Genomic DNA, 15571 nt, shown 5'->3' on the forward strand with positions numbered 1-15571 from the left:
AGATCACTGCTTGTACACCAAGAACGCTTTGGATGGCAGTCTATTGATCCTCATCTTGTATGTTGATGATATGTTGATTGCCGGGAAATCTCGTAAAGAGATGGATGCCTTGAAGAAGAGGCTGCATCAAACCTTTGATATGAAGGATTTGGGTGATGCAAATCACATTTTGGGTATGCGGATACTTCGGGACAAAAATCAGCATGTGTTGTATTTGTCTCAGAAGGAATACATTGGCAAAGTTTTGTAGAGGTTCAATATGGACAGGGGGAAGAAGACTAGTACTCCTTTGCCTCCATATGTGAAACTCAGTGCTATGGACAGCCCACAGTCAGATAGTGGCAGGGCTGATATGGCCAAGATTCCGTATGCTTTAGCTTGTGGCAGTCTCATGTATGCCATGGTTGCTACTAGGCCGGACATTGCATTTGCAGTGGGAGTAGTTTCTAGATACATGGCCAACCCTGGCAAGAAGCATTGGGAAGCAGTGAAAGGTGTCATGAGATACCTGAAGGGCACACAGGATATGTGCATATACTTTGGCAAACAGGATGCATTAGTGCATGGTTACACGGATTCGGATTATGCCGGTCATCTAGATAACCGGAAGTCTACTACCGGTTATGTGTTTACATTAACAGGAGGTGCTGTGTCATGGATATCCAGGATGCAGAAGTGCACTGCCTTATCTACTACAGAGGCCGAGTATATTGCAGCCACAGAGGCTTGCAAGGAGGCATTATGGCTATCTCGGTTAGTGGTTGATTTGGGTTATACAGGGGATATTCCATTGTTGCATTGTGACAGTCAGAGTGCCATCCAGTTGGCAAAGAACCCTGTCTTTCATGCAAAGACGAAGCATGTGGATGTGAAATATCACTTTATCAAAGAGGTGATAGAGAACAAGCAAATTCAGCTTGTTAAGATTCATACGGATGACAACCCGGCTGATCTGTTGACAAAGAGTTTGCCTCCAGAGCGATTTGCTCATTGCAGACACTCGATGGGCATTGGATGAGGCCAGTTTCAGCCTTGATATGGCCTTGTATATTATCATGTACATGCTGATTTTTCTTTTCCTTCATTTAAGGGCACTTTGCCTTTAAGTGGAAGGTTGTGTTGGGGTAAAGGCATTATGCCCACCCTTGTAGTGTGTACACGCCCATAAGTTATAGTACATAGTACACTTAGTACTTTTAATGTACTAAGTGCACTATGTGTACTAGAGCAAAGATACATGTGTGATAGGGGAGTCACACACTCACACTTGATGAGTTGACTTATCCCCACATATATGTCTCTCTCTCTCTCTCTCTCTCTCCTTCTCTCTGTGTATGTCTCCCACATGAAACCCTAATTCTCTCCCTTCAGTTTGATGGAACATCCAAGGTTTCGGGAGCCCACAATGCTTTCACAGGCGTGGTGTCCTTAGAGAGAAGCTCCATAGAGCCGCAGTTGGTGGACCCATAGATATTCTTTTCATTCAGGAGCACCATATCTCAGAGGGTTGTACTTGCCGCTACTACGGGAAGATTTTGCAGGGCAGGAGTCACACCTTTTGTTCCCACTCTTTTGGCCCCTCCAGGACACAGGGTAGAGTATGCATTTCTGTTAGTGAGCAGCTATTGTCGGTAGTGGCCATTGTCACTAGACATGGTCAGTGGGTGACCATCAAGATTGGAGAGGACGTTGTGGGCTTCCTAAATGTATACACTCCAAACACTATAGTAGGTAGAGCCACCTTCTGGAGTACAGTTCGTCAGTCCTTCCCACCACAGGCGGACTTCTGGTGTATGGGTGGAGATTTTAACATGTTAAAGTCGACGGAGGACAGACTCAATGGTGGCATGGCTACAACATTAGGTACAGCGTACTTGGCTTGGGAGGGGTTCATTATAGCCTTTAGGGAACAGGACCCTTGGCATTTGCCAGAGTTTGGACGTAGTGTAACTTGCCCGGGATGCGTGGGTGTGCATCGCTTGACCATGAGCATAATTAAACATTTCAGCATTTAATCACAGCCATAAAATAAAAGCTGAAAATAAAAATTGCACATAGAACACTGCATAGAGGCCAGAATGGGCTGACCTCTCCCTTGGAGTATTTCATTATCCAAGGAGAAATATAACATGTACAAGCTTTGAGGGCCTTACTCTCCCATGGGAGATGCCAGATTATCCATATACAACCATAAACCTATCCTGCATTCAATAAGGCTATCCAGCATGTCCTTCCATAGGCGCACAAACATGTATAACAACCCACATGGCTCTTCCATACGTGCATAAACTTCTATGACAACCCATATGGCTCTTCCACTAGCACATAAACCTGTAAACCAACCCATGTGGCTCATTCATGAGCTCATAAACCTGTAAACCAGGCCATGTGGCTCATCCATGGGTGCATAAACCAGTATAACAGCCTGTATGTCACATCCATGAGCACCAAAACCTGTAAACCAGCCCATGTGGCTCATCCGTGAGGGCATAACCTAGTATAACAGCATGTATGTCACATCCATGAGTGCCAAAACCTGAAAAACAGCCTGTATATCACATGAAACCAGAAATTTCAGCATGCTTTAGGACTGTTTTGCTGAAATTCAGCCATCCATGGTGTGCAAGATGGTGTAGAGTAGTGAAAATCATCTTCCCCAAGTTGGATATGGTGGGCTTAGATATGAAGAGAAATGCTGAAAAATCAGAGTTTTCAGCCTCCAAAAACTTACTTGAAGCTCAAACTCGCCCAAGAGATGACTCTCTCATGTTCAAATAAGCAAGAAAATGCTACAATGCCATGTGTAGAGCTGAATTGACAAGTGTGAAGACACTTGTCTCACTTTTATTCTCCTATCTGCCACATGTCCCAAATCCAAAGGCCAAAAAATTCCACAAACTCTAAAAATATCCCATATGCTAGCTAATTTCACAACCCTAAAATTTAGGAGATGATCTCTCTGTGTTCCACCACATGAGAAATACATGTAAGCACCATGTAGAAACCTGTTTCGTTGAGTGATCTCTCCCAAATTCTCAAGAGTTCGCCATACAAACTTTCCACTTGACACTTGAGCTCCAAAGCTCATTTTTGTGTCCAAGAAGCCGTCTCAAGTGCATGGACCATGCTACGAACACTTGGTCCTCTATATTGGATAATCCCCCATTCCCAAAGCTTATACATTCTTGATCTTTTGGCCATTCAAAGCCCATCCACACACATGAATTTCGGAGATGCCCGAAGTGGTGACATTCCCCCCCAACTTCTTAAAAGTTATCCTCAACTTTTAAGAAGATATAATCAAGATATAATCACGTCCCATCAAGTGGGTGAGATGAGACAATCTCAAGAATCCAATATAACTGCAAGAATCCATGTCCCAAATAAATGGGTGAGACAAAACAGACCCGTAAGTCAAGATACCATAATCATGTCCCAAATAAATGGGTGAGACAAAACAAACCCATAAGTCAAGATACCATAATCATGTCTCTCTATCCATACTCCAAGTCAAATGCATACTACTCTCCATTGGCTTCTATGCTTACACATGCAAACACCAGGCCGAGAAATAGAAGACAGATTGACTATGCACGCGAATATAGAACGTCCACTGGATCTTAGCACAGACATCAAGTCCCTAGAATACCAGATTCCAATCTATTGACACTTGGTGTAGATATAGTCCCCTGCCAACAAGGTGTCAATCCACATGACCCTTGGCATAGACATAAGTCCCCTGCCAACCAGGCGTCATGTCCACTCTACCACTTGCACTCCATATTCGTACGCTGACCACACATCTTGGATGAGAGGTGGGCTCAAGTAATAAGATAAAACAATCACTGGAGGCATAGATAGCCTGGTGTTCCATAAGCATTTCTGCTACACAGTTTATAGGCATTTCGGCTACCAATTCACACTACCCTCTCAAGTGCCCATGTTCCCTCCTATCTGATCTCTATTGTTTCACCCATACATGGTAGAAACAATCTTCACGTAGGACAAGAGAACACTACACAGGGTATGTGAACCATGAGTTCCAAGTCCAATGCATCCCAAATAAAGGGAGGTAAAAAGAATAATCCATCCCAGTAAAAGGGAGCCATAAATATAATCCATAAACCCGAGGATGGATCCAAATCCCTAGAAAAGAAGTCCAGGAATCCATAGACCTATATACCATAACTCTTACCACATGCTCCGTGCTGACCACACACCTTGGAGTAGAGATGGACTTTATCCATAAAAGCATTATATCCATGAGATATCCAAATATTTCTTCTCTATAAACTCAGATAGATTCGTCCATAGAAATTGCTTACGAAGCCCAATATCTATATAAATCTTGTGCAAGAAAGAAATCTCTATAGATATAATCCATCCCAGTAAAGAAAGCCATGAAAAAAATTAATCCCATTAAAGGGAGCCATAAGTCCATAAAGCCATCAAACTGAAGAATACAAAATATGACCATATATATATATATATATACAACTATGTCATATGGCAGTCCTCAAGCATCGTGCTCACAATAGAGCTGACCTCTAGATTCTAGGCTTCTCAGCCATGAAAAGAATTTTTCCTGAAACACATTTTTAAAAAAAACATACAACCCTTCTCCTTACATTTACACACAAGGGTTAAGTGTTCAAAACACATAAACCATGAAGAAACAAAAAGTAATAGCTTTGTAACCTCAAAGAATACTTAGCTCTTCTTCTTTGCCAAAAACATCACGAAGCCATGAGACAAATAGAACTCCATTATAGCTTGCTTTGGGCTTGAGAAGCAACTTCCATAATACAAAGATAGAAGATAGACGCCTCCTCACAAACATAGTTGTCTGCGAAACTAGTCCCGCTCATGAGGTACGTAAAAAACGGTATGGTATGAAACTATGCAAGCGAAACCAATGCGAAACTATTTTTATTTTAATGGCCAATTTTTTTCCTGACTTTCTTTATGCCCGTTTTTTTCTTCCTGTTTTGTTTTATTGTTTTTTATGGCCGTTTGGGCAATGGGGGCTTTCTACCTTGCCACGACTTTGCATCTCTAAATGTGTACAAATATCTATTTTTCAAGTGTTTTAAAAGTCGATCGTACCTCTATCAAACTTATTTTTCCAAAATAAAAAGTCTCCTACTAGTACCGTTTTTTCGTACCTGACAACTATGCTCACAGACTCCAAGAAACCATAATCTTCACTTCCCATTATGCCTGGTACTGCTATGTATAATCCTACCAACGGCCATAGTATGCACCTTAATAAGATCGTTCTCACATAAGAATGAGAGAAAGCCTTATGCTCTGATACCAATGTAACTCGCCCGAAAAGCACAGAAGTGGGTGTGCATCACTTGAACATGAGCATAATTAAACATTTTGGCATTTAATCACAACCATTAAACAATCCACAAAGCTGAAAATAAATGTTGCACATAACACTGCTGCATAGAGGCCGGAATGGGCCCGACCCCCTTTCCCCCCCTCCCCTCCCCTCCCCTCCCCTCCCCCCGACCCCTCCCCCCTTGGAGTATTTCATTATACAAGGAGAAATATAACATGTACAAGCTTTGAGGGCCTTACTCTCCCCATGGGAGATGCCAGGTTATCCATATACTACCATAAACCTTCCCTTCATCCAATAAAGCTATCCAGCATGTCCTTCCATAGGCGCACAAACATGTATAGCAGACCACATAGCTCTTCCATACATGCATAAACTTGTATGACAGCCCATATGGCTCTTCCACAAGCACATAAACCTGTAAACCAGCCCATGTGGCTCATTCATGAGCTCATAAACTTGTAAAACCAGCCCATGTGGCTCATCCATGAGTGCATAAACCAGTATAACAGCCTGTATGTCGGCATAAAAGAGATCTATATTCAGTCGGCAGCCCTATTGGAGCAGTATACAGCCAGTCGGCTGGTGTGCAGTCAGCCACCAGCAGCCAGAACACCATCTCTTACACACATGAAGCGATGACATGGAAGAAGCATTTAATGCTTATTTTCAGCAATCGTGAGCATATAATATTAGGCCGAGAGCAGTCTAGGTAAAACCAACCAGCAGCACATGTTCATATATAAGAAGCCCCTCAGCCCATTGCCTAAATCATCTCATTCTTTCATAGATTCAGCAGTAAACAAGTGTTGAAGTATGTGTGCTTGAGCCTTAGGGCTTGTGCATACATCTCAGCCAAGAACTTCATTGTGCTACAGTCCAAGCCAGTCCAAAGCTCTCTTCAGCCTTCGTTCTTGCATCTCCCTCAACAGATCTAGGTGTGCATAAGGCTCTCTGAAGTGGCTTCACAGTTGTCTTCAATCCGTTTGATGGTTCAATCGACATTTGGTCTACATTGTCCTTGCGTTTGGCAATCCTCAATGAACCGTCTTCAGTAAGTTTTCTGCATTGTAAAGATGTTATCCAAAGCAATAAAGCAAATATTCCTACTTGCGGCAAGAGAGGGCCCTTATGTGGGTAGATTGGGACCCAATGTGGTGTCGTCTCTACGTTCTCTCTCTCTTTAGCTCTATCTCCTGTGAATAAAGCTTAAAGTGGATTGCTTCATGCTCACTAACTTAAAGGTATAAAGAAGACCTTGTTGTGCTGTCACATGCGTGGAAGCTCACAGATGTGGATTATACTTTGATAAATGCTTTCAGCCCTTGATTCTTGACAATGAATAGCACAATGTAGAGAAGATAAGAGTGCAAAGAGAGAGAAGACAAATACAAAGTATTGGGTCCCAAATACTCTCGGAAGGGCCCCCACCACGTATGGTGTATTTGCTTTATTGAATGTGTAGAATGACAGACTTCTGGCTGTAAATAGCCTGGACTAAACTGATTTGACTTGGTCAGCTCCCTTGGCTGAGATATCCTTCAACCTTTAGACTAATCCCTTGATCTACACCTTTCCACCTTGCTTTGGCCCTTCACTTAGCTTGTCTACAACCCTGAACTTTCAACACTTGCAGAATATGAGATGATTTATGCTTTGAGGCTGGAGAACCTTTATATAGTCTGCACTCTCCCTATTATCAGGCTGTAAGCCAGTTGAAGAGAGACACCACTGCTGGTCGGCCAGCAATAATCCAGTCGCCTGCGTTTCTTATGCCCACGACAGGCTGACTTTGCTAATTTTGCAGGTGCTTTCACACGTGTGCCTAGGATGTTGGCCAACTGGGCCTGTTTGGCTGCATGGGGTCTCTTCAGGGCTGGTCGACAGAGGCCTTCCCTCATTGGTTGCCTAGACCCTGATGCCCCATGTTGGGTGTTGCTAGTTACCATCTGATATGGGTTCACACACACCAACCTATTGACTCCTATACCTCTACATCATTCCACAGGGTGACAAATGTATGCACACCTAGCCATGATCCTCTTCACTGGATCCTTGGCTGACTTGTCCCGGACACGAGCTCACAAAAGGCCAAATACCACTGGAAGACCTGCACCTGCTGTAAAGATATGGCCACAAGGCATCCAAGTGCGGGATGCATGTGACATGTGCGTTACACGATCATACCAGTTGCATGTTACATTGGTATCAAAGCTTCTAGTTGTGACCTAGCTTGGCTACCTAGAGCGGCATTCCGTGAATGGTAAAACTAAGGTTAGGAAAAACCACCCAGCCATTCACCATGTAAGGAGAAGAAGAAAGAAGTTTCAAAGAAAGAAGAAAGTGTCAACGAAGACACGACAACAGAAAGTGTCCACAAAGACGCAACAAAAGAAGAAACGTTGCTTTTTTCAAAAAACGTTTCCAAGAAACTTGGATGAAAAATCCATTTCTTCAAGCAAGACATTATCGATCAAGAGTTGTGAGAGCCGCGCCCCCCTCCCCCCCCCCCTTCCAACAGCGTTGCCCCCCCCTTCGCCCCCTCTCCTACTTCCGCACTGTCTGAAACCGGTCGGGAACCCATATCAATGGACAAATACTTCAGATGCCAAACAAAGATGTGAAAACACAGCGGAAATAACCATAAACAATGCTTCTTAAAGGGAACACAACACTGAGCCGGAACGGCCAGCCCCCGTAGGAACTGCTTTATTCCAACAAACGGGTTACAATCAAACCAAGGTGCGGGTGCAATGCTGTACCAGATTTTCCACAAGCTTCCTCAGCAAACACTTGCACAGGAATCAAAACACAAACTGCTCCAAGAGCCAATTCGAATCACCAGCTCGGTGTACGGTCAAACCCCAATGCCAAACTCTCCAAAAAAAACAGCCCTGAAAAGGCTCTCAAACAGTCTTGAAAAAAACTCTCAAAAACAGTCCCTGAAACCATCTATAAATCAGCCCCATATGGAGCCAAGAGCTTCCCCGAACTCCGTGCCAAATCAGTTCCGAAACTGAGCCTCAAAACTATCCCAGATTCCTCCAAACCAGTCCCTAAAACAGTCCCAAATCTCAGCTCCAAGATCGACAAGATGTAAGAGAGAGAAGAGATCTTCTAACACCTGCACTATTGCTATATCCTGTACAACCAGCATAGGTAGGAGATGGAGTGCGCCTACACACAAGAGGGGCGAGAACTGTACGGTTGCCGTACACTATACGGCAAGCACAAAAGAAAGAAGAGGTTGCCCGATTGCTTGTATCAGTACGGCCGCCAGAGGGGAAAAAGAGAAAATTGCCGCCTATGTGCTCCCTGATTCGCTGCCGTGAGAGAGAGAGAGGTATATATATCAGCCCGACTGCTGATCCAAGAGGCGCATCCCTCCCCTATTTCCAACGAATGCTTGCTTTTCCCTCTCCAAAAATACCATAAAACTCCTCTTTTGGGACTTAAAAACAGCTGCCATATATATATATATATATATATATACACATATAAAAGCTCGCAAGATCCATGCAAAATTAGGCGCCCACTTGAAGTGTTCCAAATCCCCATATGTCCATCCTTACAAACCATGTAAGTGAGTAAAATCCTGTAAACTCATGTCCTGTAATCCGCCTTGAGATAAAGACATGCCAAATAAACGTTCGCACAAGTTCTGTGACAAGACTTGGCTTTACACAAGCGTCTTCCATCCTGTGACTTCGCTACTTCTGTGGAAAATCCCCCATTCACACCTTGGCTCAAATCAATGTATAAAACATTGGACGAGATGGGTGAGGGACCAAATGGTGACACTGTCCCCGCTAGCTGCCCTTACTTCCACTGCGGGCCCCCCTCCCCCTTTCACTTTGCCCTGGCGTGTGCGCCATGTCACTCTCGCTGTCCAAGTTTCTTCCCCCTCTCTCTCTCGCGCGCGCTGTCCCCGCCAGCACCCCTTTCTTTGCCTGCACCCCCTCTCCTCCCTTCACTCTGCCCCCACGTGCCCCCTCTCACACTACCCCCGCCTTTTCCCCCCCTCTCTCACATGCTGCACACCCCCCCCTTCTCTTCCCGCACTTCCCTCCTCTCCCCCGCAACCTCTCCAGTCCCTCCCCCCGTCTCCCTTCAACTCCAACTCGTCCCCTCCGTTCTCATCTAGCAGGGCATTTTATCCTTCGGCAAGCTTCAACCTCCTCTGGTCTACACCCCTCAGGAGTACTCCATGGCAGCTGCTCCATCATCCCCCATTGAGGCTGCTGTCCTTGCCTACCCTTCTCAGAAGAGGACCTCCCGCTCCTCGCTTCGACAGTTGCATCCCTAGAGGCCTCCACTCTAGTATGCAAGATTGTTAGTAGCTGCCCAGCGCGCGGACAACTCACGGATCTTTTGCTGGCTAGCCTCCTTGGAGCGCCTGTAAAGATTACTGATATTCATTGTAACATGCAGTGGAATTATGTGTAGATGTAGAATCCTGTCACACAATGTCTCACACCGCCTTCTTTATCTTGAGTTTCACGAGTCTTTAGCAATCCACTTTATCACTTCACACTTTAAGAGATGAGAGAGAGAGAGAGAGAGAGAGAGAGAGAGAGAGAACCGTACACCTGATTGGTTCCCAAATTATCCACTGAAGTGCCCCCTCCTATTGCTAGGAGTATTTGCTTTTATTACTTTGAAGAGAATGACTGTATGACTGACTTGGGACTGTGGATAAGCCAAACACAAGACCTTTGAAAGACCAAGAGTCAGGCTAAACTGTACACAGCTGTAGAAGCACCAATGATGTCCAATCGCAAGGCTAATGCACTCTTCCAAGGGGCTGAGAGATGGGCTGTTTTGGGACTGTTCTAGGCTGTGAATATGCACTATGAATGAATGAACATGCTGCATTTACCTTCACCTTGATGGCTACAGCAAACAATGAGGTGGATGTATGCTGAAATCTTCTGTAGGCTGAAAACGCAAGGGGCTGAAGCGCTTTCTCCTTGGCTGAATGCTTGATGATGCGTTTTGTTGATGATGACTGCCTATATCATAGTCACAAGGGAACGTCGTTCCAAGCTCTTGGAACGGGGGAACGCGTTCCATAGAGATAGCCGTTCCCGTTCCCGTTCCAAAATGGCACCGCAGACCATGTAAGAAATATAAGTGAACTATGTATCATGTAGAACACATCTATGCATTATCATGGCCACTACTGAGATGGTTTGAGGTTCTTTCTTTACTATGCCTCTTTCCAAAGCATTTACAGATATATAAAGTAAATTTATAAACACATTTATGCAATGATGTGGCGTTCCCGATTCCGTTCCCTTTTATTCAAGCTTTTCGTTCCCGTTCCAAACAGTCATCCGTTCCCCAAAACGTTCCCGTTCCCTTGTGACTATGGCCTATATGCTCCAAGTGATGATGCTCCCAGCTCTCAAGCTAAACTAGCAAAGGTGCCCAGCTATAGAGTTTCCACTTCTCTCACTGGTTGAGCTCAGCAAATGACCTCGTCATTTATGGTTTACCCAGTTTGCACTCTAAAACCACCTACGAGCAAGTCTAGCTGAAACAAGGTTATGCTCTGATACCAAATGTAGACTACTTGCGCCTAGGTGCAAGTGCTCAGTGGCAAAGGCGATAGAGAAAAGTGCAAAATGCAAGCACAATACACATGTAGCCCTAAATCCTACCATATATCTGTTTACAAGAAAAGGTTCCGACTGAATGTTCCGTAAAAGTATAAAATAGAACCCAACAAAGGTGACTTGATCTTCAGCCCAAGCATTGCTGTTAGATGTTAGTGCTCAGCCCATCGTTTACTATGAATCATTTTCACCAACGCACAAGTCTTCAAAGAATCACTCCTACCAAGATGTGCTCCACAGAGAATGAGATGGGGGCTGAATTCCCCATTGCTGTTTATAGAGGGGGGTTAATGCTGGTCGGCCTGTTCTAGGGGATGTTGGGCTGCTCCACCACTTGCTACAAAAGGTGTTCACACATGTTCATGCTGCCTGGCCCTGCCCACCTGCTGCCTGACTCTGCCTGAACCACCCCAACCTGTCCAAAATGGCCTATCGCGCCCTCATGCTGCTGCCCAACCTGTGCCAGGCTGCTGGACGACCCCATTGGCTGCCCAGCTGGTTACTTTGTCCTCCTCAGACTGCCCGGCTAGGCGCCTTGCCATGTGGAGAGGTGTCAAACATTCACTTATCCACATGCACACAGTCTTATGCATCCATCAAGGCTCATGGGAGTTTCAACTTTAGGAAGCAGAAATGGAGGACTGGAACTATGATCCAATCATGGATAAAAGTGTTGCCAAAACGGGTGGGCCGTCATCATCCAGTCCTTTGACCTTTCCAGGTGCCCATTGCCGAGGTTAACAAATCACTGCCAGGCTTATGAACCCAATCAGAAGGCAAGGTTTATCCACTCAAATAGCATGGGGACGTCAAATGGCTGTAGCTATGTCAATCTGTGGGAAAAATGCCAATCTGCTGGGCCAAAATCAGTCCATTGGGAGCCGGGGCAGCTGTGGGACATCATCTAGGCCCTCACTCATCACACTTCACAAAACAGGAAAGATCAACCTTGACTTCAGTAGACAATAGGATAGTGGAGTCAAATCTTGCAATAGTTTGGGGGTATGATTGAATATGTCCCTGGCAAGAATAACCCTGTCGTTGATGCTCTTAGTCGGAAATCCAACATTCAGACATTGAAGGGGTCCACTTTGTTAGAAATTCAAGGCAACGTTTTGGATAGTATGAAGGCACACTATGTGGATTCGGTAGAATTCACGACTCCATATAATTTCGCTCTCATTTCAGAAGTGGGTCATTATGCTGCCAGACTCTGCCTGAACCACACCAACCTGTCCAAAATGGCCAATCACGCCCTCATGCTGCTGCCCAACCTGTCCCAGGCTGCTGGACGACCCCATGGGCTGCCCAGCTGGTTGCTTTGTCCTCCTCGGACTGCCCGGCTAGGCGCCTCACCATGTGGAGGTGTGTCAAACAGACATGCACAGTGTGTTATGCATCCATCAAGGCTCATGGAAGTTTCAACTTTAGCAAGCAGAAATGGAGGACTGGAACTATGATCCAATCATGGATGAAAGTGTTGACAAAACGGGTGGACAATCATCATCCAGTCCTTTGACCTTTCCAGGTGCCCATTACCGAGGTTAACAAATCACTGCCAGGCTTACGAACCCAATCAAATAGCATGGGGAAGTCAAATGGCTGTGGCTATGTCAATCTGTGGGCTAAGTGCCAATCTGCTGGGCCAAAATCAGTCCATTGGGGCAGCTGTGGGACATCATCTCGGCCCTCACTCATCACACTTCACAAAACAGGAAAGGTCAACTTTGACTCCAGTAGACATCAGACCATCAAATCCAAATAGACAGCATTCTGTGATATCTTGTCACATGTTTGTCATTGGTATTTCCATGCATGGTACAGTATATCTCTACAAGCACACCATCTAATTACATTTGCAAATTTGATTAAGTGTACGCTCTGAAGATACTTATCGCCATCACTGTAATTTTCTTAAGAAAGTAACTGGATCTATAAGGGAGATAATTCCTGCAATAAAAGAAAATACGAGAGAGAGAGAGAGAGAGAGAGAGAGAGAGAGACTTCTCACCAGCGAGTTCTCCATTCTCGATAAACAGAAGCCTCTGCATTAAATAATGACTCTCTTTTTTTGGAACATAAATATAGTTATATTTATGTACAGCCATATACAAAAGCTCTTTTTACAACTGTCACTTCCAATCACTATTAATAACCAAGTTACAAATTTGTGTTGGACATAGCTTTTTTTTTTTACGTATTTATATCAATCGTGGACATTTCCTCAAATGCTACTGGCAGACTACTCTCTATAAGCATGGCCATTGTTCCTTCATATTTCATTCAACGTTCATTCAATACATTCAATATTTAAGTCTCTAGCTCAATTGTTGGATCTCTTTGTGGTTGTCTACTCTCTCTTGTGTGATCTCTATTTGCTTCCGCTTCACATTCACATATTCTCACATGGTATCAAAGCTCCAATGCTTCCACAGATCAGCTTTATCGCACAAATCAGCGTTTATGCCTACAATAGCACTCTAGTGTGTTTTTTTTCCCAGGCCTCCCACTCCTCATTTTGTATTATGTCCCTACTTCACCTCACCTAGCATCTAGGGAGGAGTGGGCCACCCCGAGTACCTACTTGTTGTAGCCTTTCCGCTGTAAATTCAAGAGGAGGATTTCATGGCTTCTACATCGACTATCATCTCTTCATTCATTCCTCAACTTTCGAAGAAATCCATCGTAGATGGAACTAATTACCTTAATTGGGCACTACCGATGAAGACTCTCCTTCAATATCATGTTATGGGGTATTGTTTCTAGTACTAATGCCTCTCTCGATTCTACTTCTCCTCAAGCTAAGATTGATGCCTGGGGGGCTGACAAAGATGCAAGGGCTCATGCCTTTATCTTCTTCAACATAAACCCCTCTATTGCTCATCAATTTGACGACAATGATGAGGAAACTACAGAACAATTGTGGGATACCATTCAAAGATCGTATCAACGTGAGAACTTTGCTCAAAAGATAGCCTTGGAGAATCAGCTCTCCAACCTAAAGATCATCGATCCTATTAACATCATGGATTCTATTACGGAGTTCATAACCATTCAGAAGCAATTGGTCTCTTTGGGGAGCAATAGCTATACATGTGCTTCTCATCTCTCTAAGTGTCGTGCTTATCTAGATATCTATTGTGAGCTGTTATGGTTATGGTTATTCCAAATGTTGAGCAATCTTAATGTACTCTCGAATTATCCGATTCATCTTCTTACAGACAGCCAAAGTGCTTTGGCATTGGCTCAAACTTCATCCTTCCATGGCAAGACCAAACATATTGAGGTCCACTTTCGCTTTGTTTGTGAGCATCGCCAACGGCATCATTACACTGGAGTATTATCCTTCTCATGACAACATTATTGATCTCTTCACTAGACCTCTTCCTTGAGATACTATTGATCAACTCCTTGCCCGTATGGGAGTCAAATCCCCGTGCTTGAGCTGAGAGGAGGTGTTGGACATGTCATCTCTAGCTCCATTTTATCCCCTTTTTATCTAGATATTTATTTGATATTTTTAGGGATTTTTCCACTATTTTTATAGCCTATTTTATATCAATCGTGGATATTTGTCCTTCAATGCTACTTGTCGACTGCTCTACATGAGATGTATATAAGCATGGCCATTGTGCCTTCATATTTCATTCAACATTCATTCAATACATTTCATATTTTAGTCTCTAGCTCAAGTGTTGGATCTCTCTGTGGCTATCTACTCTCTCTTGTGTGATCTCTATTTGCTTCCACTTCACATTCACATATTCTCACAATTTGATCCCACCTCTCCTCCTCCCAAATAAAAGATGAGTGTCCCCATGATATATGATAACCCAATTGCATACATGCCACAAGAAAAGAGTATTGCAACCAGCTTCCTTAGTCCATATCTTCACATCATGTCTCATGCCAATAGGGTTCTCAATCAAAGCCAGAAATGTATAGACATGCTACTTCTCCTTCAAATGCCATCTTCTAGTTTTAGGTCCAAACTTTGGGCAACTTATCTTTAGGTCTTTCCCTAAGTAACCCTACAACATGTCAGAATTTGTTTGGTTACCCTAGTTTGTACTAACACCTCAACGCCTTTAAGGCCTGCACTACCTCAACAAAAGAATTATTATTCATTTTATTTACATAATATATAGACCAACATTGATGCACACATCTATACATCAGATCTACCACATCCAGCCCTTGTCTTGACCTTTTTTAAAACAACAGTCAATTCTTAAAGTTCCAAATATCCCAGAGACAACAATATCTAATACTAAAGACTAAATTAATAGCCCCTTCAACTTTAGTCAATCTCCCCAACAACCAATTCCCCCAAGTCCCTTTTACCCCTATGCAAGATAGTACCCATTTATCAATCCTACCCAACATCCCCTTAATAGCAAGGCAACCCCAGAAAGCATGTCTACCATCTCCAATTACTATTTTACATCTAGGACAGGCTCCATATGTAAAGTTCATATGTAATAGTTTGTATCCAATAGGAAGAGCCCACATACAAACCCTCCACAGAAAAGTCTGAGCCTTCATAAGAAAATCTAACTCCTAGAGCAATCTCCATCTCTTCATCCATGCATTAGGACTCCAC

The 15571-nt window shown here is 43.9% G+C and overlaps 1 protein-coding gene across 2 annotated transcripts in view; it reads right to left on the reverse strand.

Moving 5' to 3' along the window:
- LOC147634270 (uncharacterized) overlaps positions 1–13105 on the reverse strand; it is a 37733-nt gene extending 24628 nt beyond the window's left edge. The window contains exon 1 of one of the 2 annotated variants that reach the window (XM_086805398.1): positions 12980–13105. In XM_086805398.1, coding sequence (XP_086661524.1) covers positions 12980–12994 — 15 coding nt within the window. In that variant the 5' untranslated portion in view covers positions 12995–13105. The remainder of the gene's footprint in view (positions 1–12979) is intronic. The other variant, XM_086805399.1, reaches the window with a different exon arrangement.
- Between the last annotated feature and the right edge of the window lie 2466 nt (positions 13106–15571).

The sequence above is a fragment of the Cibotium barometz genome, chromosome 11 (genome assembly GCF_041138505.1).
Source record: "Cibotium barometz isolate CiBa-2024 chromosome 11, ASM4113850v1, whole genome shotgun sequence".
Classification (NCBI taxonomy): Eukaryota; Viridiplantae; Streptophyta; class Polypodiopsida; order Cyatheales; family Cibotiaceae; genus Cibotium; species Cibotium barometz.